The sequence below is a fragment of the Nelusetta ayraudi genome, unplaced genomic scaffold (genome assembly GCF_046127955.1).
Source record: "Nelusetta ayraudi isolate G7.1 ecotype Tasmania unplaced genomic scaffold, CSIRO-AGI_Nayr_v1 ptg000090l, whole genome shotgun sequence".
Classification (NCBI taxonomy): domain Eukaryota; kingdom Metazoa; phylum Chordata; class Actinopteri; order Tetraodontiformes; family Monacanthidae; genus Nelusetta; species Nelusetta ayraudi.
This window is the reverse complement of record NW_027466140.1, coordinates 2,042,371-2,066,282: the sequence shown is the minus strand read 5'-3', so window position 1 is coordinate 2,066,282 and position 23,912 is coordinate 2,042,371. Positions and strand designations below refer to the sequence as shown.

Genomic DNA, 23,912 nt, shown 5'->3' with positions numbered 1-23,912 from the left:
GAGGAGGAGCGGGGGGGTGGCAGACTCTCTCGCCGTTGCCTCCAGCGGCGGGTACAAACATGGGAAAAGGCCTTGTCCATCACGTCGTGTGTGTAAAGTGATCCAGGAGGCGGCCTGCTCCTCCCGGCTCCTCAGCCTCCCCGGGGTGGGGTGAGGTGGTGAGGGTGGTGAGGTGGGTGGGCTGGTGGGGGAGGCCGTGCTCCAGAGTTGTGCCTGCTGGATTCAGCGCCGCTGTCTGGGGCTCAAAATAGCATTTCAGGAGACGAGTGAAATGTAAGCAAAGGAGACACGCCGGCTGACACCCAGGATTTCTTTCTCCCTCTTTTCTTCTATATTCCCTCACCTGAGGCTTTCTCCCACCTCGCCGATTTCCTCGCGGACGGCTTTACTGTATAAAGAGCTGTAGCGAGCGAGAAGCCGCGCAGGTGTCAGCGGTCACGGCGAAGGAAGTCAGATGAGCACCGGGGGTGGGGAGGCGGCGGGTGGGGGAGTGATGGAAGTGAACGAGGCCCCACCAGGGCATCTTGCTCATGAAAAGATCCAATTTGTTAGTATTGGTAGAATTAGTCAAGGTGCACGTCCGCATTGTTAGCAACATTTTGCTCCCCAGTGCAACCTCCTGCATGGTCCACACTGCCCCCCCACCCCCACCCCCTTCACCCTCTTCACTCCCACAGTGGCACCTGTGCAAGTACAAATGCACTTTCATCCCTTATGTCCCGCCGCACGCCGCCGCCACTCACAGCGGAGCGGGGGAAAAAAAATCTAGATCAGGCTTTGATCTTTTCTTTTTTTTTTACCCCCCCCCCCAAACCCCACGTTGACGAATCGCATCCCATTTAAAGACGCAATTTAAACTTCATTATCCGACGAGCGGCGCTCAGCTCTGGCGATCATCGCTGCGCGGCAGCACGCACTCAGCGCGGGGGGGGGACAGGGACAAGGCGCTTCAAAGTGAAATGCGTCACTGTCACTAATGGGATATATCTCGTCAATATTTTGACAAGTTTGGCGCCGCCTCCTCGCCTTCACGTGGCACGCGACGGGGCCCTCGCGCTGATCAATGTCAGCCGTGTTGCCCCTCCGTCCAAGCGCTCCTTAATGAGTCTCGTGTGGCTGCTTTGTGGAAAGAAAAGAGAGGGGAGAAAAGAAAGGGAAAAAAGTCCTTCACGTGCCGCATTGCTGCCGTGCATTTGTTGCTCGCAGCTTAATTAAATTCTTATTTTTAATCAATTCCCTTTTGTCAGTGACGGGGGGTTCGGGAGGCGAGGGGGGGGGGGCGTTGCCGTTTCCAATTTGGAGAACCCCCGCAGTGCAGTTTAGGAGCCGTACCTTTGCCTGGATACTGTTGGGCTCATGCAAATGGATGGATGGCAAATTTCATGAAACAGAGGTAATGGAGCAGCTCCCGCCGAGGCACTCGCGCTCCCCTGTTACCCGAGGTAGGCGGCAGCAGCGGCAGGCAGCAGCCAGCAGCAGCAGCAAGCGGCCGCCTGTGTGATGGCTGTCACACACCTCTCGCCGCACCTCCAGTCCAATTGAACGCAGCCGCATTATAGATACGACTCAATATCTGGGAAGGAAAAAAGGGGGGGAAAAAAGAAGCGCGGCAGGTTGATAGACACTCGATGGGGCCGGATGGCATCAACACACGGGGGGGCAAAGCAAGCCATGGAATTATATTAGCCCTTTAATATTTTGTGGACAGAATTATTATGAGAAGTAAACATAACTGTGCAGCCTCACCCTGAAACATTCCTGCCCCCCCTCAACCCTCACCCCCACCCCCACCCTCCACCCGCCCCCTCTTAGAAAACAATCAGGACGCGAGGAATGAAAGGTCATTGTTCTGCCGGAAGTGAAACTTCATCTATTAAAGATCTGCAAGAGCGAAATAAATCAACAAATCTGTCCAAAAAAAAAAACTAAAAAAAAGAAACCCTCCAAAGCTCGGCCCTCATTGTGCCTCATGGAGTCACTTCCCTAATAACTTGCTAATTAACTGCAGGCAAGCGGTCAATATTTCATGTCTGCCTTTACCAGTGAGTGGAGTCACTTCAGGAAGAAAGAAAGAAAGAAAGAAAAAAAAAAAAAAAGACCCCTCGCCGTGTTCGCTGACCTAAATTGAGTTTTTCGGGCGATCGGGGCGTCAAGCCCTCTGGCGAGCCAGTCGCATATTAAACAAGTGAAGGGGATTTTTTTTTTTTTTTTTTCAGTTTTTTTTTTTTTGTGGAACAGCAACAACAACAACAACATTTAATGAAATAGGAGCCAAACGCAAGATGATCTTATTAATGATTAATGATTACGGTCGGTGGAACCATCTGCACTGCATTTCATGCAGGGTGGTGAGGGAGGTGTGTGTGTGTGTGTGTGTGTGTGTGTGTGTGTGTGTGTGTGTGTGTGTGTGTGGGGGGGGGGGGTTATTGCACGGATCACGCCATAAAACAGAGACAACTGCACGTCGTTTGAAGACTGACGTCGGAGCGAAGAGCACGCACGCACACGCACCTCGGGATGTAATGAAGTTCTGATTATATTTTGCTAATTTGTTGATGGCGGCCCCCGTGATGAATAATTCCGCCGGGTTGTCTCTTTACGCCGCACTTAGCCCCCCAAATGGCGCTCTTATCAGACCGCGCGTGTTTACACACATGGGCGTTCATGAAATATTTGCCAGCCCCCCGATTGTTTACATTCAAAGCAAATGAATTTGTCCATTAATAGCCGCCAAATAGCGCCGAGCGCCGCGGCTGCCGTGCCGGTGTGTGCGAGTGTGTTCAGCCATGTAAGCACCAAACGCTTCTGGGCTCCGAGCTGCCGGCCTGCATGCGAAGCTGCAGTTAATGAAGACGCTGCTCCCTCCGAGTCTGATATGATTTAAGTTGCTATCTGCGCCGCCTCCTCCTCCTTTTTTTTTTTTTTTTTAATGTACCTGGTTTTTTTGCTTTCAGACCAAAACTGCCTTCAAGTGCTCCCAATAAATATTTATAGGGGTGCATGAGGGTGATAAAATAGATTGATGGGATACTTGAACTAGCAGCCTTTGCATGTCCCCTTGCTCTGTTGATGTCATTGTAGGTTAATTGCCTAAAACAGCCATTAATTTGCCCTGAAAGACACACGGGGAAGGGATGCGGGCCCGTGAACTAGACGAGCACTTACTTAAAATGATTAGGTCAAGTTGAAAACCTTCCGTTCGGGCAGGTATGACGGAATGCAAGCAGCAAGCTGGAAGCCCGACGTGGGTTTTTTTTTATTAACTGACGCACTTTGCTCTTCTCTGTGGCAGTTTGCTCCCCGCAGAAGTGAGTCTCCCGCCCAGACTCGAGTATGGACTTGGCAAGTCGGGCCCATGCGCTGGTGGTGTTGCTCACCTGCGCGGCCTTGCTGTGCCGGGCCCAGGAAAGGGACTACACGGTGAAGGAGGAGCAGCCGGAGAACGTACGCATCGGCAACCTGCGCAAGGACCTCGACCTCAACCTGGACCCCGGCGTCAGGCTGTCCTCGCCGCTGCAGTTCAAGCCCGTGTACAAGACGGGCGACGTGCCTTTGGTGCGGGTGGAGGCCAACACCGGCGAGATCTTCACCACCAACCACCGAATCGACAGGGAGAAGCTGTGCTCCGGGGTCTTCGCCGAGAAACGCTGCTACTACGAGATCGAGGTGGCCGTGCTGCCCGACGAGATCTTCCGACTGGTCAAGATCCGCTTCCTGATCGAGGATGTAAATGACAATGCGCCCCTCTTCCAGTCCACTGTAATAAACATCTCCATCCCGGAGAACACGGCCATCAACACCCGGTATCCGGTGCCCTCAGCGTTTGACCCTGATGTGGGAATCAATGGGATCCAGCATTATGAGCTGGTCAAGGTGAGGACCACTGTTGTTTTTTCTATCTATACCACTCGCCTCCCTTCATGGGATTCATTCAAGGTTTTCCAATAAGATATCGATTGGGCAAAGCGACTTTTGGTAAAATTGGCTGTTTGGACTCGCAGATGGATTAGCTGTTTAGCAGTGAGAGCGATCAAAGCTCCTTTTCTATAGGTGTTCAGTTCGTATTGTCTAGTTAGTTCCACTGAAACTGAGGCTGACAGAAGATGTCACAGTAATCTCATGTCCAGAGTGTTCATCTCATATAAAGTACTGTTGTTATTCTTGAGATACTCATATAATATAATGATAATAATAATAATGATGATAATAAGACATTATTTTTATCCCTAAACTTTACACTTACTTTTACATATTTAATGAACCAGCAAAAACGGTATCTTTTAGGTTGATGGAATTGGAAATATCTGATGGAAACTATTAACACATTTGCCCTGTGATATAATCTAATGAGTTCCTGAAATGCAAACATCATTAGTCAGTGCCACACCACATATCGGCACCCACTGATTAAAAGCACACTTGGAAAATGTATTTTTTTTCAAAAGCATTTCCCTTACCAGTGATTCCATTCCAAGTGATTTCAGCACGGCGTTCAGATTTGCACCATTTCCTCTCCAGTGAGCCTGCCGTATCTCTTTGAAACTATAGCACCTTGGCAAAAAATTAATTAAATTAGTTTGGACTAATTGAAAATATGACCTACTTTCTCATAAAATAGAATATGTTATGCGGGCCCACACCGCCGGCTCTGTGCGGTGTTTAATTATGAGAGTGGGAAAGGTTGAGAACACGCATGTTTCCACCGCGTGCAGCTGCGTCGGAGGGCACGCAGCGGAAGGTGCATACGCGGCAGAAGGCACACGTGAAAATGACAAGCAACAGGTAACACGTGTTGGTGGATCCACGACAGCGAGTAGGAATTAACAGCCGACAGACATCCCTCACACAGGGATGGGGTGTAACGCGTTCCTCGTTTTTACAGTCTATAGACGTCGCTGCCTTGCGAATAGATCAGCATCGGGGATGACGCAAGCCCTCACCAACGGAACGTAATTAAAAAAAAAAAAAAAAAAGAGATGCGTGCACTGCGGGGGGGGTGAAGCCTCAACTCGGAGGAGGGAGAGGTTAGACCGAGCGAGGCAGGAAGGAGACGTCGGTCCCGCAGCCTCGCATGGAGTTAACGCCGAGTTCAAATGAACAGACTCGTTGCTGTCCGTGTCTGTCTTGAATACCAATTTGCATTTTAAAAGAGTCTTGCTGGCAGGGCCTCCGCAGTGCAATACCCTGCATTGTTTATGGCTGGAAAGGCACCAAGCGAATGTTCGACTCATTATGACGATCATCTGCAGTAATTCACTTGCCCTTTTCGGAGCATAAAACTTCGCGAGAGCCCATTGGCCCGGGCTCTGGCGCTAGTGTCTTTTGCAGGAGATTCAAAGAGAATCATTGGGATTGGCTCACATCTACTGCTGCCCCCCTTTGTTCTCTCATTTCCCAGCGCTCCTTGTCCGCTGTAAGTGAAACAGATTGATGCAGTGAAGGGCCGAACACTGTTTACAGTTTGCCGGTGGTATGTTCTTCCTCCCATTACGAGAGCAGCACCAAGTGCAGGTTTTAGTGGGGTAGGAATGTTCAAGCACTTCCTAGAATAGCTCTTGGCCGCCGAGCCACCCTTGGACTATCTTTGTATGGTCCTCTGAGATTTGTTTTAGAAGCTCCCTTTGGAAGCATCCTAGGCCCATTTTTTTTCCCTCTCGGTTTTTTTTTTCCCAGTGTGCTAAAATTCCTGCCATTGTGTGGCACAGCCAGACACCCTCAGTGTTCTGCCACTCAACCTGTAGCGTGGTTGAGCGACACAGAACCGGGCGATGGAAGCACTCAAGCCAATTTTGAAAGAGCGAAAAGGAAATGGGGAAAAAAAAGGGTTCCCTCTTAAAAGGTACTGATAATTTCTGCCTGTGGAGTGTGTCAGACCTGTGCGTATTAGCCGGTAGACGCACTTAAAGTAGAACTCTGTCATCAGTGCTGTGCAGTGGGGCGTTACATCACCTGAGGTGCAGACAAGGAGTCCTGAGGAACGGACAAGGTCAGAGTGAAGCAATCACATGCGCAGACGGCTCGTGAAAGACAATTTTAACGTATTAAACATCATCATGATAACTCCATTCCGAAAAAAAAAAAAGCTTTTTTTCTTTCGGAATTGATTGCGGCTGTCTGCAAACAGGCTAACCCCCCCTACCCCCATCCTGGTGCTGGTGATGCATGTTTCTGTGGCATGGCGCACCACATTAATCCGAGTTAAATCTACGTCAGCATCTTCCGACAGCCTGAAAGCGGGCGCCTCTCGCACGGCATTTCATGTAGATCAATGTTCTACTGCAATGTCTGACAAAGAGGGTGATGAAGTAGGTGTCCGTGCGTTTTGTTAGGGGCGGTCTCGGAGCGCTCTTCAGTGAGACCTTTGGCCACCTGTGAGGGGATTCTCCCCGAGCCACCACACAAGTCACCCGGTTGAAAGCTTCTCATGTGGAGAAAAGTGCATCGGGAAGTTATTTATAGTTCCGCTATTTACATGTTCTCTTTATTCTGATAAAGCAGGGACAGCTTGTCACAATGTATTCTTTGATCTGCTCCAAGTTATTTTCCATGAAGGAAGAATTGTTCCAAAAAAAATATCTCTGTGTGGTCCCAAGTGCCTTCCTGAGAACTTTCCTTTTATAGCGATCATGCATTACAACCGCAACCACCAAACATGGAGCTTGCCTAATGTGATTCTAATACTCCAGCACAAAAATAACAGAATGTTTTTTTAAAGGAAAGAAAGATGGGGAGGAATATGTCAAGTAGAACTTTGTCCATGTATATTTTCATTTCATTTCCTCATTATTATTCTGATTATTATCATTATGATGTGCAACCACATAGTAGTTTGTTAATCATTTGTAAAATATATTTCCAAGGAACATGAAATCCAGTTTAAAACAATGGTCAGATATGCTCTGACTAGATTGTGGATCTCTTTCCAATTAAATTCACTGGACTTTTCCCAAAAATATGGAATTGAGTAATGGCAAAAAAAAACAAAAATTCCAGTAGGCATCACCTTCACCTTGATGTTGTTTCATAGTTGGTAAAACACCCCAAAAATCGTTATATTTCACATTTTCTATTTATACTTTAAATAATGTTCCCCTCAAACTGTTTCCACTTTGCTTTTTTAAGAGGCAACACAATGATTTTTATATGTGTGCCATTCTGATGCCCAGGGCCAGTAAATAGGACTTTAGTGCAGACAACTCGCTGTCAAGCGACCCAGATTTAATTAGCATTCTTATTTGACAGGAAACCCTTTTCTAGGGGGCTCACAAAAAAAGAGACAATTCCCAGTTCCTTTTGTTTTAATTATATGCATGGAATCGTTGCCTTCGGCGAAAGTGCACAAGGTATGGGAAAGAACAAATTAGTCAAGAATGGAGGGTTGAGAGAATGGGAGTTTCAATCAGAAGTGCCGCGGCGTGTGATGTAAAGCCCTCCTCTGTTAGTCCCCTCAATGGGTATTACTGCGTCTGGAGCCATCCTGATATATTCACAGCCCAATCTCAGTCTCCTCTTAGTTTTAATAAGGTCATCAACTTGACTGAAAGATGCATTTACTGACGATCTCGGGCTCTGTCTGCAAATTGAGGTTCGGAGTTATTCCTCCCCCCCATCATCAGCCGCGTCCGCTTTTGTCAGTGTTCCTCAATCATTTTCTTTCAAATTAGTCGACTCTGATTAGATTGTGCTCAGCGCACGTCCCACATACAGATGGCTCTGATCCTTTCTCCGTCATTACTCGCGGGCGGCTTTTTGCAGAGCCGAGTGAATGGAGAGCCAGAGCGGGTTTTTGAGATATGCTACCTGTGCAGCGTGCGGTGAAAGAGCCTGGTGTAATGTGCACTTAGCCGTTTAGACAGCTTTGTCCTTCTCCTCACAGCCTTAGGGTTCCCAGTGAGTGATTCATGCTACTATTTGGCCTTTTCTTAGCCTGCCCCAGATCTTATCACAATACGCCAGACTAATTTTGCATTCAGCAGGATGCACAGCCTGAGAGATAGCTCTCTTCAACTTATTGAAATGCGGCGAGTGCCGCCTTGTCAGTTGTAAAATTGTGTGAAACCAAGACAAAAGCAGAGAGGAAATGCTGCCTCATAAATCACGGTGCTGCATTCCCTTTGACACATCCAAACTCAACATCCCACTATTAACACCGGGCTCTGCCAAGCGTCCTTGTGCGCACGCTCGGCCACTGTGCAGGATGATGCAAGCAATTCAAGCAGCCAGGGACCCGAGGAACTGACGTGTGGACGAGGTTCTATTGCTTTTCAGAATGTTGTTGTGGACTCTTCACTCCTGCCACAAAAAAAAAAAAAAAAAAAAAAAACCTCTGCAGTGTTGCATTAAGATTCAGGACAGTTCATCCAAAAAGCAGCTTCTCTGTGTATCCGCGTATGTTTTTTTTATGGCCCCTCCGTCCAGCCCTCTGTGACTTCAGCTTGCGAGAGAAATGCCAGAAAATAATTTACGAAAGATCATTGCTGTAGCTCTGGATGGCGTAAGTGGTTCTGTCAATCACTGGCGAGTCCGCCACTTTCACTCTGCAAGCATTTTTTTTTTTTTTTTTTTTTTTTTACTGTACACAATAATTTACACGCTTCAGCTCTGCAAGCTTTTCACTCTTTGGCTGCAGCTCTGTATTGGCATACGGAGGCTTCTTCATAAATCTACTCACACACAATTTTGTCGAAGTGTTTCCTAACATGGGGAATGCATGTATCTTAATCTCATTTGAAAGCTGTGCCTAGACGGAGTAATCTCTGCCGAAATTATGTGCAGCGTGAAGCTTATCTCCTTAAAGAGGATGCTTTTTCTTGTTTTACCATGAAACTGCTTCTGACCGGAGGAGCTTCAAAGGGCTTCTTTGTTTCATAATGTGCATGCAGCTCATTCATGGGCCTGATCTTCCTCTTATTTCCTCCCCCTACTCTCTCGTTTTTCAGCACCCCTCCCCTCTTTTCATCATCTTTTCTCCACTTTTGGATATACGCACAGAAACCTTACTATTCCCCACCTAATATTGTATGTTTTTAGTGCTAACTTCCTCGGAGGAGGGCGATAACGCTCAGAAACCCGTGCCAGACGCTCTAACACATCCTCGGGCAGTGTCTCATGCATTTGTTTTGTATTTATTCTGGCTTAGACATAGTATACTTGGGATATATATATATAATTTTTACTTTACCGTGTTTCAGTCCCAGCGTCACGAGCGTCATAAACAAAGACGTCAGGCTGAAGCAACACAATGAATGTTGCAAGGTTGCCTGATCAAATGTGAAATAAATGTGAAATATTGCAGTAGGCAGAAGCAGTACAGATGGCAAACCGGTAAACAAATCTGCACAAGAAGAAGTGACTAGAAGGAGAAAAAGCATTTGATTAGACTGTAAAATTATAGTACATTTATCCGCAATGATATGCATTTTTTTTCTTGTGAGATTTTGAAACAACTTAGGGATTTGCATTTGTAGTATTTTAACAAATATGACGATAATAGTGAATGCCAAATGACTCAAAATACCGCTCCGTGTTTTTCAGAGTGTTGGTGAATTCGGCTTAGACATCATTGAGACACCGGAAGGTGACAAGTGGCCGCAGCTGATCGTTCAGCAGAACCTGGATCGCGAGCAAAGGGACACCTTTGTTATGAAGATCAAGGTGGAGGACGGCGGCAACCCTCCCAAGTCCAGCACCGCCATTCTCCAGGTCACCATCTCTGACGTCAATGACAACCGCCCCGTCTTCAAAGACAGCGAGCTGGAGGTGTCCGTGCCGGAGAACGCCCCCATGGGGATGTCGGTGGCTCAGCTCCACGCCACGGACGCCGACCTGGGCTCCAACGCGCAGATCCATTTCAGCTTCAGTAACCAGATCTCTGCCTCGACCAGACGTCACTTTGCCATCGAAGGCTCCACAGGGCTGATCACCGTCAAGCAGCCGCTGGACCGGGAGGTGACTCCTGTCCACAAACTCATCGTGCTCGCCAGCGACGGCAGCTCCACGCCCTCCAGAGCCACAGTGATCGTCAACGTCACGGACGTCAACGACAACGTTCCCACCATCGACACGCGCTACATCATCAACCTGGTCAACGGGACAGTGCTGCTGTCCGAGAATTCACCTCTCAACACCAAAATTGCTCTTATTACTGTGACGGACAAGGACGCAGATCTTTATGGAAAGGTGGCCTGCTACACTGACCACGATGTTCCCTTTCGGTTGAAGCCTGTCTTCAACGATCAGTTCCTCCTCGAGACAGCTGCGCCCCTCGACTACGAGATGATTCGAGAATATGCAATTAAGATTGTGGCCTCGGATAGAGGAACGCCTCCTTTGAACACTTCAGCGATGGTTTTAATTAAAATCAAAGACGAGAACGACAACGCGCCCGTCTTCCCCCAGCCAGAAATTCAGCTCTCCATACCGGAGAACAACGATCCCTCCACACAGTTAATAAAAATCAGCGCCACTGACGCAGACAGCGGCCATAACGCCGAGATTATTTACACCCTTGGCCCTGACGCGCCCGACGGCTTCAACGTGGACAGACGGACAGGGATCCTCTCTGTTGGCAAACGGCTGGACAGAGAGAAGCGGGAGAGGTACTCGTTCACCGTCATAGCGCGAGACAACGGCTCCACATTCCTGCAGAGCAATGTCACCGTCAGGCTGATCGTCCAGGACCTTAATGACAACAGCCCGGCGTTCACGCACCCCGAGTACAACTTCTACGTGCCCGAGAACCTGCCCCTCTACGGAACCGTGGGGTTGATTACAGTGACGGACGCCGACGCCGGAGACAACGCCGTGGTGACGCTGTCCATACTGAACGGGAAGGACAACTTCATCATCGACCCCCAAACCGGCGTGATCAAGCCCAACATCACCTTCGACAGGGAGCAGCAGAGCTCGTACACTTTCATGGTTAAGGCGGTGGATGCAGGGTCGCCCCCCAGCTCGTCCTACGCCAAGGTCACCATCAACGTGGTCGACGTGAATGACAATCGCCCTGTGTTCGTCGTCCCCTCCTCCAATTACTCCTACGACCTCGTGAGGACCACCACCACGCCCGGCGCCGTGGTCACCAGGGTGTTCGCGATCGACAATGACACGGGCATGAACGCCGAGCTGCAGTACAGCATTCTGAGCAACATCATCATCACGTCCAGGGTGTCCCCGCGGGGCCTCTTCAATATCGACAAGTCAACGGGCAACATCACACTGCAGGAGAAAATAGTGGCGGCCGATCAGGGGCTGCATCGGCTGGTGGTCAAGGTCAAGGATCTGGGTCAGCCCGAGTCACTGCACGCCATTGCACTTGTCCACCTGTTTGTCAACGACACAGTGTCAAATGCCACCTTCATCCAGGAGCAGCTGCGGAAGAGCATGGAGACACCCTTGGACCGTAACATTGGTGAGAGCGAGGTAACCCCTCAAGCCAACGGATACGTGATTGTTGTCATTGCCATCATAGCGGGCACCATGACTGTCATCTTGGTGATATTTGTGACCGCCTTGGTGCGCTGCCGGCAGACGCCCAGGCACAAAGTGGTGCAGAAGGGCAAGCAGAGTGGGGAGTGGGTGTCGCCCAACCAAGAGAACCGTCAGATCAAGAAGAAGAAGAAGAGGAAGAAGCGATCCCCCAAGAGCCTCCTGCTGAACTTTGTGACTATAGATGAGTCCAAGCCTGACGACCCCACCCACGAGCACGTTAACGGCAAACTGGATCTCCCCGTGGAGCTGGAGGAGCAAACCATGGGGAAATACAACTGGGCCACGACGCCCACCACCTTCAAGCCCGACAGCCCCGATTTAGCCAAGCATTACAAGTCGGCGTCGCCCCAGCCCACATTTCAAATCAAGCCAGAGACGCCAGTGGCCCCAAAGAAACACCACGTGATCCAGGAGCTCCCGCTGGACAACACATTTGTGGTGGGCTGTGACTCACTCTCCAAGTGCTCATCGACTAGCTCCGACCCGTACAGTGTCTCAGAGTGCGGCTGTCAGGGGGGATTCAAGACTGCAGGGCAAATCGCCACCCGACAGGTAATTCATGACTTTCTTTTTCAACCCACCCACGCGAGTTCCCGTTCACTGCCGTGCTCACGCTGCTGTCCCATAGCGAGTGATTTTAGAGGGCTTTTAGAGGGGAGGGGGCAGCACGAAGGCAGGGGGTTTTCCCACGCGGACCGTGACCATGTCTACATGAATGTCATCTGCACTTGAGAAAATGTTTTTGTTTTTTTTGATGGTTAAAAAAACTAAACACACAAATCGTACATACAACTATTTAAACGCTTGACTGATGCCAGTAATGCAAGAACGCGGGAGGCTATTTTAAAATTCAGCGTGAGTCGTCGGTGGAAGCGTAACCTAATTAACAGAGCCTTCGTTTAGCGGCGATGAGTCAACCACGCACTTGTGTACCTGCGATCAGGGCCAACCGTTGCTTTGTGCTCGCTCATTTTCAACCCAAGTCTGAAAAAGAAATTTCCCGCAGTTCAATCCGGTTTACGTTGTAGATGAAATCGGCAGTTTGCTGCAATGTAACAACGCAACAAAGCGCTGTCCCTCTAACCATGGCGGCGAGGCTTCTGCGGGAGCAAGAAGCTCGTCCAAATGCCAGGGTGCCGCAAAAGGCCTTATGATTCCCAAAGAGATGTGTGCCAAATGCGAAGTGCCCTAATAAATAAAGGCTGGCAGGGGAAATAAATGTAAATCAGAGGTAAGGAGAGGTGGCCTTGCTCGCCAGCCAGAGCTAAGCACTACGGGGGAAGACTGAATGCCGCTTGGGGGTGGAGCTGAGGGAAGGTGGTCACAGGGATCAAGGTGACGCAGAGCCTTGAGACCAATATACTTAAACACCAAGGGAGCAGTAGTCCATAAAAATAAAAAGAAGAAGGAGGAGAAGGAAGGAAAAAAAAAAAGCCCTGCGGGAACGATGTTGCACTTGGCCTGTAAATGCTCCACTTTAATGACCTCAATTATTGTTATAAATGGCGTATGTAGATGCTCAATTCTTTTCAACAAGCTCACGTAGCAGAGGGCCTGTCGACATCGCAGCGAGTGTTTGTGGCTGTAACAACGTGCCGCGTTGTGCGTGTGTGGTGTGTTTGTGTGAGTGTTAAAGAGGACATTAGCGTTCGCCACCTGTGCATTCCTCAACACGCGGCAGAGAATAGCGTACCTGTCCGTGTTTGACCTGCTACGACTCACGCGGTGGAACTAATCTGAGGCTGATTAGTCAGCGCGAGGAGTAGCAGTTTGATTCATTTGATTATTCTTCAACCATTTTTTCTCGTCTCGTTTTGTTTTGTTTTTTTTTGTTTTTTTTGTTCTGTTTTGTTGTCTGTGTGTTGTTGCACATCTGGTTGGATTTGCTGTTTCTTCAACCATTTTTTTTTTCTTGTTGCTTTTTTATGTCGTTCCTTTCAGATTTCTTTTGTGGATGGCCGTGGTGTGTGTGCGTGCGCGTGTGCAGTCGTTGTTGTTGCTTGGCTACACCAGCTTTCATTTTTGTCGCTGTTTTGATCATAATTATCACAACTGCCATTCACCCATTTCTGGGTCAGTTTCATGATATTGCATCAATAATTGATTTTTGTTTGATGAGGTGCCTGCCTTTGTTTGTGTCTACCCTCTCGCCGCACACATTTTCTGTTGTTGTTTTTATACGTCTTTGGTTTACTCATGCACATCCCCCCTTTTTTTTCTTTTTTTTATTTGCTCCATTTGCTCTTTCGTGCATCATTTTAGCAAGGCTTAAAATTCCTTGTGGCATAGTTCTGGTAAATGACTGTTGATCCGGCGAAACGTTGTGATTAGGATAATTTATGAAGACACCCACACAGATATGAGAGTCATTCCCTTCAACCAGGCCTTTATTTAAACTCCTATGCTGTGCCACGGTACATTATACGTAAGCCCTGCGCGTGCCCCTGAGTAGCAAAAAAAATTAATTCATCACGTGTTGGTGTGACGCACTGACAGGTTGTCAGAATCGTTTTTTCCCTGTGTTACTAGTAAGGACTGCGTGGATTTATGCAGTTATTCCAACTGTGTTCAGCACCTCTGAATTATTATCCATTGTGAATAATGCGCACCAAGGTTTTTCCTATTGATTTTAATTTATATTACCGATAACACTGTAATGTTGTTCTAAATAAATCACTCAATAGCCGATGTTCATCCAAATATCTCCAGTCTGATTTTGTCTCTCGGGTTTACTGGATCAAAAGGGGGTTCAGGATGATGAAGAATACTTTTTCAAGTAGCATTCAAGTAGTGTTGATAAAAATCTGCTCTTTTGTGCTCACTGTGCCTTCAGTGATGCTAATCTGATAATACATCAGCATTTCTTTTTTTGAGCCCCCTTGAGCGACTGACAAGCGACGCCTCCCACTTTAGACACTAGATCTCCCACCAGTTTAAAGTGTGCTTATTTAAAGCCCGTTTCATGGAAAAATAGCGTGGAGCCTCGCCTGATGAGAATCGTTGGCAGCAAAAGGTTAATTAAATGCACTAAAGGGTTAATCACTCATATACAGTATGATTAAAATCACAGTAATTAGGTTTGGAATGAGGCTGATAAGAGTCGGGGGGCGAAAGAAGAGGAAGAAAAAAGAGGCAGCCGTCCTTCCAGATTATCATTGATGTCACGTACCGTCGTTAGGATGCAGAGTGATGGGACAACAGATGACCAGCTGTCTGTTTGTCGAGGCCCTATTATAATTCCATCTCTGCCTGATTCCGTCTCGCCGCTCCTTTAAAGAAAAGCTATTTTGCAAGTATAAAGAGAAATTCCCCGAGACGTTGTTGTTGTTGCTTTTATCTGACGAGTTAGTGGGGATGAAATGAAAGGTGTTGGGGGGTGGGGATAGTGGAGGTGGTTGCAGCCAGTGGCACCAAATCTGCCTCTTGTCTTCTGCTGCTCATCTTCAGCCTCCATCAGGGCCTAATCCTCATATTCCTAAAGGAAAGATTACATTTGGGTGGCCTTGTTCTCTTTCTGGTCATCAGTGCGACAGATGGTGCTTTACGGTGATCTTTGATCGTGCCCTATTCTTCAACACACCTAAAGCAGCTAAAAAAAAAAATGAATAAATAAATAATAGCCCACCCGTCGTATTAGGGTTTAAGGTCACCGGAATGTTTTCAGGGACTTTACAGATGTAGCTGATAAAGAGCGAAGCTTGTAAAAAGACTTCAGAGACTACAGATTTGTGCCACCATATGGCTTCATTATACAGCGCGAGCCGTCTTTGCAAATCGCTCCGGCCCCTCCCCTCCCGGCTTTTTACGCATCTCATCATTTTCCTTTAACCCCCCCCCCCCACCCCGGCATATTAAAGGTCAACATGCCCCCAGTGAGGACGAGCTCTTTGGAGAGTGCGCTTATGTGCTTTTTTTCGGCAGAGGTAGATCAAATGAGGTCCACCTTGCTTGAGTGATCGCAGACATCACCATGAATATGCAGGGAGATAAAAAAAAAGGGGGGGGGCTAATGCGTGTTGTTTTTATTCGGCCCTATAACTCTCGAGCCGCCGAGCGTGCAGGGCTCCTCCTTAGAAAAAAGTTCACCTTGACTGACTCCAACACTCCAAAAGTATGTTTCAGTGCTCTCTGAGCTTCGCGCATGCATACATTAACGGTGCAAAAGTGTTGATTTTATGCCATTTTCCATCACGCAATATAGAGCATTATTATTCACCAACAGGAAAAAAAAAAAATGTATTTTATACATTCATTGCAGTCAAGGGGCAGCAGCAAACTAAATGTGTGCATATCATTATTTGTGTGGGTGATGGCATTTTTTTTTTCCCACCAGCCACCCTGTGGTCTTATGACAAAGTGCTTGTGCTGACTCATAGCGGGTGCATCGCCAGCAGCAGACGCCGTAGTTTTAAAAGGCTAACAAGGCTTTTTTATATTTAAATCCCATGCTTGCCTTGAATCTGTGCAACTGATTTTACTTATTTATCTTTCTTTTTTAGGGAGGGTCTTTAACTAGAATTAAAAGCATCATTATTATGATTATTTATTGCATCTGTGACACATTTTCCATTGCAAGCGTGACGCCATCCGAACAGTTTTATTTTTTACCTAAAATATGTTGCTTAATCTTCCAACAACGTAGAAAGAAAAATATATAAAGGTAAAGAAAAACATGTTACATTCTGTACATATCAGAGGACCGCCTACCTGGCAAAGGCTCAGCAAAGAAAGAGTGGGCCTAAATTGACTCAAATGGCTTTTGGAGGGGGAATGAAGAGTGCTGCACTAGTGTGGTGGGAGACCAAAAAAAAAAAAAGAAAAAGAAAATTTGCTATGATAATTGGATTTGATTGCATGCTCTGATAAGTACAGGAGAGAAAAAAAATGCACAAGCATGTGACACTTGTAGCATTCTTCAAGGAAAACCTGACAAGATAATGTGACTTGATTGCCAGCTGTCCCTTGAAGAATGCTTTATATAATCTTCTACACTCTCTTCAGAGTTGTTCCTTTTATTATTATTTTTATTTTTTTATTTTTTTAAACTTGGCGCCGGGTTCAGCCTGGCGCTGATAAGGGTGCAGCAGAGGCTGCTCAGAGCTCGATGATATTGTAACTCCAATCTCCCTATATCTGTCTGTCTCTCTATATTTCAGGAGACGGCACTGAAACCACCACACTATGGCACACTCTGTGGCACAGGTACAACTCGCTCCCACAGGATTAAAATCAATCTCTAGCTCCCACTACTAAAGAGAGGAGAGAGCGAAAAAAAAGAAAGAAGGGAAAACAGAGAGAGGGCAGAGGGAGGAAAGGAGGAAGGCGAGAGCTGAAGAGGTGAAACAAGTACTTTACTGTCTCCGCAGCCTCCGACCCCCAGCCTCTTCACAAAAACCCAGAGAAAAGATGAACTTGGAGGCGAGGAAGTCGGGGGGGGGAGTGGGGGTGGTGGGCGGTTGGTGGGTGGTGACGGGGGGTGGGGGGGTGGGGGGATGCATCATGTTGCCTGCCCGAAAAACTTGACAAAGCTCCTCCTGTGAGCTCAGACGCTTGGAAATGCTTTATTGAGTCACACACTACTTACTTACCTGTGTCTGCGAGGAGGCGTTTCCTGAACACCACCACCAGTAAGAAAAAAAAAACAACAAAAAAAAAAGGCCCACTCCAGCACACACTCTGTAAAATAGGTGTTGAATCCAGTCAGTAGATCTGTAAAGTATGTTTATATGTATGTATGTATATCTATCACAGAGCTGACGGTGTTTATATTCATGGGTTCTATTTCTTTGCCTTATTTCCACTAAAAGGAAAAAAAAACAAAACCTGCCGGGTGGCCATCTTCTTATTTTCTTATGTAGTAGTATTTTTCTTTTTCTTGTTTTTTTTTTCCTCTCTGATTTAAGGACGCTCTATCTGGGCTCGCCCATGGAACTAATCACTTACAATGTATTTATGCTGCAAGGTCCAGAACCTGCTGGCTCACAGCAGTAGCTGAGTCAAAAAACACACACTGTCACACTGTACCTTTTTTTTTCTTTTTTACCTTGAAACGTTTGCCTTTTTTCTCCCACTTGTGATGCCACTGATTGCATTGTTACCGAAGAGGGCGGCTGGAAAAAAAAGAAAAAAGAGAGACAGAAAAATAAAACAAAACACCGTGCATGGCCCCCCTCTCCTCCTCCTCCCACTCCCCCCATGATTCCGCCACATCTGTAGCGCTTTGCAACTGATTGCCGTGCAGTTATTACACTGGGAGGAATGGTAAAGACAAGTTTAATACGCTGGCGCTTAAGCCACAATCACAGCCGGACAGTAATGCCAAAGTTATAATCAAAAGCTGTTTATGTGGGGCAGATTTGAGGGGCACCGCTAAGCTTAACCTTGCGAGTGTCGCTTCCGACCCGATTTAACCTGCCAGATCCACTTTAAAAAAAAAAAAAAAAAAAGGAAAAGGAAAAAAAGCGACGGCCCGGATGATAGAAGTGTGTAACAGTGAAAAATGACAATAGATAATCCGCAGGCAGGACTTTAAAGATGAGTTTGGCGGGCTTAAGCCAGAACAAATACATGAAGTTAAAGATTTAACTCTCTGCACACGTTTCACTCACAAAAGAAGCGTCCTAGTTGAGCAGGGCAGGGAGCGCCAACAAAGGCGAGCAGGACTGCAGAGTGAAAACAGCAATATGTCGACGATTTGATTTTTTTTTTTTCAGAGAAAAAAAACAACAAAAAATCCACAATAGTGCTCTTAATATTTAAACATTTTCGACAGAGCTCTTTTTTTTTTATTGTGTTTAATTTGCTTCTTCTACTTCTGCACCTATAGAATCATCACGGTACAGTTTCCAGACTAGAATTATTTATACAGTATACAGTACACAGCAGTAACTGGCTTGATGGTTTAGCAGCGTTGTTGTTCAGTAGTCCTGTTAATTGGTGAACTCCAGACTGCTTTGATAGGTAAAGCCTGTAAGCACCTACAGTACATACATAGAAGCGTAGAATTACAGTCATTAAAATGAATGTAGCCTGTGTATTTAATTGGAAATGCACAGATGGACAGGTCCAGGGGCATTCCCTCCCCCCTCCTTTCTTCCTCCTTCCTCTCTCATGGGGAAAAACGACTATGTATAGTCAAATGAAATCAAAGGATGAAAAGATGAAATGATCACGGACCGGACGCGAGTCCAGCCTTCACAAGTCAGGTTTAGACAGGCTACGTCTATTTTAAAAAGTTTAATTCTACGTCTGTTGCCTATTTGTGAGACAGGTTGTTCATATTGAAGGAGGTATATTCATGTAATTATGGTATCAAATGTATTCACTACTGCGTAGGAGCCACAGTATGAAATATACATAGCATCCTAGCACTGTGTTATGATTAGATTTTGCCTGATCTTTGGGAGAGAAGAGAGAAAAAAAAAAAAAACAACACTGCTCATACACAGGGAGCGCTTATGTCCTTCTGAAGAGAGACAGATAACCTCATTTTTATTCAATGTGAAGTACAATATGCACCATACATGATCTTTGTAATTGACTTTGATTCGCCGGATGTGGAGAAAACTGTAAATGTTTTGTTTATGTATGTGTGCGCTTCTGAAATTTATTAAAGTCTTTTGCATTGTATTGTATATTCTGATGGCTCTTCTTGTTCATTGTGTTTATCGAGCGTCCTGGTGCAGCCAGCGATCGTCGCCATGGCGGCTCTGTGCGCCGACGGACCGGCCAGATTATTGTTGGCGTGGACGACGGCGGCGACAGCGACGGCAGCAAAATGTCATCAGTTGAACTCCAAATGCAAAAACAAAAAAAAAGAAAAAGGAAAAACATGTCTTTAGTTTCTTCCCTTCTGCAACTCATAAGGAGGAGAAAAAGACGAAGCGGTTGCGATCTATATCGCCCATTAGGAACAGATTACAGATAAAGTTATGAAAATTCAGCGGAAGCGTAGCCTTTGAAGTGCGCAGACAGAAAACAGAGGAGAGGCTTTTTTTGGAACATTACTATTTATTTGCCCCCTTCCTCTCATTTCTGTTTGTTTTTTCTTCATTTTCCTAATAAGGATCGTAATGATGATTTGATAATGATAACCTTGCCATTATGATGTGCACAAACACTTCCTTTCACACACATCTGAGGCAAAGATTGATGCTAGAGGGTACAATAACCGCCGCGCACAAGACCCTGTTATGTAGGGCTGTTGTTGTTGTTGTTTTGTTTTTTTTTTCTTTTTATGCTGATTTGGTCCAAAAATACTGACTTGAAAGGCATAAAACAAAGGCAGGAGTGGAGACAAGAGGAAAAAAAAAAAATGGTTTAATTGCTTATCAAAGATGGTTCAAATTATAAATCGGAGAAAGAGATAATCAGTTCCCTCGGGGAATGTGTCCTTTGTGATTTCAGAAAAATGGCTCGACGAGAACGTTCTCGTATAGACGGTGTGGAGATGTCAGACTTCTAATAATAGTCACGTAAACCTGCTGCTTTCCACACAAGTCCTGGATAGATGGATAGATAGATAGATAGATAGATAGATAGATAGATAGATAGAGACAGATAGATAGACACCTGTCTTTCTTAGAATTTTCCAAACTCTGCCACTGCGAAGAAACCCGTCATCCCAGCACAAGTGCTGTGACATCACGTCCGTCTCCCACAAACAACAGTGACTGACTGACAGACTCATTATCTGTCTCTCCCAGCGCTGACAGTTGTTGACAAACAGAACGCAAATTATCAAAACCTATCAAGGTCCTTAAGAAAACGAAGGGGGAACAAAAAATACTGGGTGGGTTGGGTTGACACCGCTGGGCTGCCACACTGTAAAGATTTTCCAGTGGGCGCAGCTTCTACCCGTCCACGCGCTTGCGAAACGTCTCTCTCGCTACTTTGTTGGAGTTGCTTCAGTCAGAACCTTCAGAATGGCTCCACAAAACTTTTGGGTTTTTTTTGGTGTGTGTGTGTGTGTGTGTGTGTGTGTGTGTGTGTGTGTGTGTGTGTGTGTGTGTGTAAATCCCTTTCTGTTGATTTCCCTGCCGCAAATTGGTGCGACCCTCTGGAGCGGATGGCGGATCTGACCGTCACTGAGCTCGGCCGTCGCACATTCCAGTGTTTAACTGGCCGTTTACACCGCATGATCAAAGATGACAAACGGAGTGGCTGAAGGTCTGAAGGCGGCGCGGCGGCGCAGCCTTTCTACATATGTCACTTACAGCGTCTGCACTTTTGCTAATCAAAGATTTTACATGCCGGATATTTTTAAAACCAATTAGTTCCTCGGCCTTCAGTTTGCCCTACAAAGAAAGAGGGGAGAAGAAGAAAAATCAAAACGCGTTGATTATTGCGGCAAAGGCTCTTGTCATTTTGTGACTTTTCCCTTGAACTTGGGGTTGATCAGATGAAAGATTGTATGGGAGTGTGTGTGTGGATGTTTGAACCTCTACCTCAAGCTGTGAACAAAAGACTTACATCTACATGATTCTGAAGTGAGGACGTCTCAAATCCGCCCGCATGATTGACTTCTAACGCCAGGGCGCTTTGTGCCGCCGCTAAAATCCACAACTTCTTATCGCTGTTTTTCATATTTACATAATTAATGTGTGTTTATGTGCAGATCTGCGTGTGCATGCGCGTCTATATGTAAATGTATAATTCATCAACGTCTTCGAGGGGATACAGGTCAATTAGGGAAGCAGCCAGCATGCTGAAGGTATATTGTGGAGCTCTCCCGGAGCGCTGCCGAGCGACTGTCTAAGCAGCGGCTATTTATGCATGTGTGCTGTGCACTGGTGCAGGAAACAAGAATATGCTGTCTTTCTCTTGCACTCCACTCAAGGCAACACTCCGCACAATTGCTGCCAAATCTCTGCCAAACTGAATAATTCAATCATCCCCCCATAGCGGCGCTGGCCGAGCTACCTTTGTGCGCGACAATCAAATCAGCGTGGAGGCCCGCCGAGTGGTTTCTTTCTGAGACACTGAGTGGCTCTATAGCCCGGAGATTGTTTTCATTGAAAACAATTCTGTTGATTAAACGAGGTGTGACTGTGGCGCGGGGATCCGAGGAACATCGATTGCTTGTACAATTGTTTGTTCCTTGTTAAAGGTGTGATCTAAAACAGTGGTCGCTGACGGCGGCGGCGCGCCAAGCCGCTCCGTTAGGAAGCGACCCCGCCTGCAAAAAAAAACCCTTTCAAAGTGCTCCAGGTGCTCAATCTGCCGTCATTGTCCATGCAGGATTAATAATGTCCTCATGAAGAAAACATCGATGATAAAAAAAAAAAAGAGAAAAGGTTTTCAAACGAACTCGCCTGAGCTTTCGCGAAAATTCTCTTCTTTTTTTATTACTTGTAATTCCTACTGCCAGAATGGGGATGAGCATGTATTACAAGTCTCCTTTTTATGAGACGCCCGACATTCCCGATTGCATTAGCCCGCCCCTCCTTGAAGCAATCACAAGGTTACAACCTCAGCTGTGTGGCTTTAATACTAATATCCTCTAAAAAAAACAAACAAAAAAAACAAACAAGGAAAAACAACGACGACAGCAGCGAAAATTAGAGAAGGCAAAGTTTATTCTGTGTTTGAGCAATTGAGTCACTGGAGTTACATCTGCATTCCGCGGACGGCCGACTGCTCCAGCGGGCCGCGCAAAGGCGGCTGTTTGCATGAAAATTTGTTCCTCATTTTAGCCCCTTTTGAGGCAAACAGTAGAGGACCTGTCCAGCAATCTGTCATGCTACTGGAGCTAACAAATGTGTTTTTTCAAAGCTAGCCGCGTCCCACTGTGGGTCATGGTTCCCCACTATGTGAGTCAGCCAAAGCAACGGGTAGTGTAGAAAAAATATTTATAGAAAAAAAATTCTTCCCTTTTCTTTCTTTCTTTCTTTTTTTTTACGGGGAACAGAGTGACGCGGACAAACAAATTTGTTCCTGCGCAGTCTCACGCGACTTCAAGCGAAAGCGGCCGCTTGATGTTGGACCGCGCGCAATCGCGGAACCGCCCGGCCCTCAAAGCCTTTGCGGCGGACAATGTCACAACAGGATGCGGCCGTCGCATGGCTGTCGTGGAAAAAAAGCGGAGGAGGGGGAGGGGGCGGGAGGAGGGGCTAAGGTAGCCAGACTGAACGGCAACGAGTTAAGACGCCGTCCAAGGAGGGCCATGTCTGTGTCCGCCTTAATCCTGGTAATCCCCATTCACAATTCTTGATTTGTCTTTGTAAAAGAGATTGGGAGGAGATAAGATGCTCGTCCGCCTCCTTAGAATAGCTGATAATCTGGTTTGAACAGAGGACTCAGGGGGTATTTAGCCTGCCTTAACATTTGCCCAAGCAGATGGCGCTGACGGGGGAAGCCACAACCTCAGCCTTCCACCCCTGCACCGTCTCAAACCCGGGGAAGGAGGAAGGAGGAATGAGGAGGAGGAGGAGGAGGGAAAAAAAGAACAGTGGGATGATAATCAATGTTGTTTATGTTGCTGCTTGACTCTTTAAGTACTTTCAGACAGCTTATAGGCTTTCGTAGGGGATAATCGGGAAACCGCAGACAATTGCCTCTTTTTTTTTTCTTTTCCTCCACCCTGACGGTATCCCCTCACGAATGCGTAAAGAAGGCGGTTTAAAGTAGATGCCGACTCCTAATTCCTGATTATTCCCATTGCAAACCTTGTAAAAACGAACCGGACACCGTATTAAATTGCTGCTTTTTTTCCCCTCTCTCTCTCTCTCTCTCTCTCTAAACACCCACTGTTCCGGCAGACAGTGGACGCAGCGATTTACCTGCTGCGAGAGGTGACTGGACCGCTGCTCTTTCCCAGAGTTTCCTCTTCCTCGTCGCGTCGGGGAGAAATTGCTGTGAAGCCAAAACTCTTATCTGTGGCAGCTTTAAGAATAGGAGGAGGGCTTTATGTGAAAACATTCCTTTCTTTTTTTGGTGCACGTGAGGCTGAATTTGCCAGAGCAGTGCAGCATTTTTGCTCCGCTTTTCCTCAATTTCTGACATCATGTGAGTAGAATTTGCAGCGGTCGTTGGGCAACCTCTGTATTTTCAGGAGGGTATTTTTTTTTTTTTTTTCAACCAACATTTCCGGCTTCTCCGCCGTGCCTGCATTGTTTGGCTGGAGAACAACAAGGTTCCCATCTTACCCGGAAACTGCATTTCAGCCGAATAACGACATTTTCACGTTTAACAATAGATCCGATTCCACGGTTCTGTCTCCAACAGCGTGGTGACAGTAATGGTGCAGGCTCTCTCGGCGTTACGGACCGGCCTCTGGAAAAACAGGCAGCAGCGCAGTTGTTTGCCTCTTGTTCCGGAAAGAGGAAAGCCAGACAGAAAGTGACGCAGACTCTTTACTGCATCACGGGAAAATGATTGTTTGCTGGAGGTGACAGCATATCATTTGACTGAATCATGTGGGC

The 23,912-nt window shown here is 46.7% G+C and overlaps 1 protein-coding gene across 1 annotated transcript in view; it reads left to right on the top strand.

Annotated features, from left to right (window-relative positions):
- Positions 1-3,333: 3,333 nt before the first annotated feature.
- The window catches only part of pcdh11 (protocadherin 11), a 128,668-nt gene continuing 108,089 nt past the window's right edge, over positions 3,334-23,912 (top strand). The window contains exons 1-2 of the mRNA XM_076046338.1: positions 3,334-3,873; positions 9,535-12,042. Coding sequence (XP_075902453.1) covers positions 3,334-3,873; positions 9,535-12,042 — 3,048 coding nt within the window. The remainder of the gene's footprint in view (positions 3,874-9,534; positions 12,043-23,912) is intronic.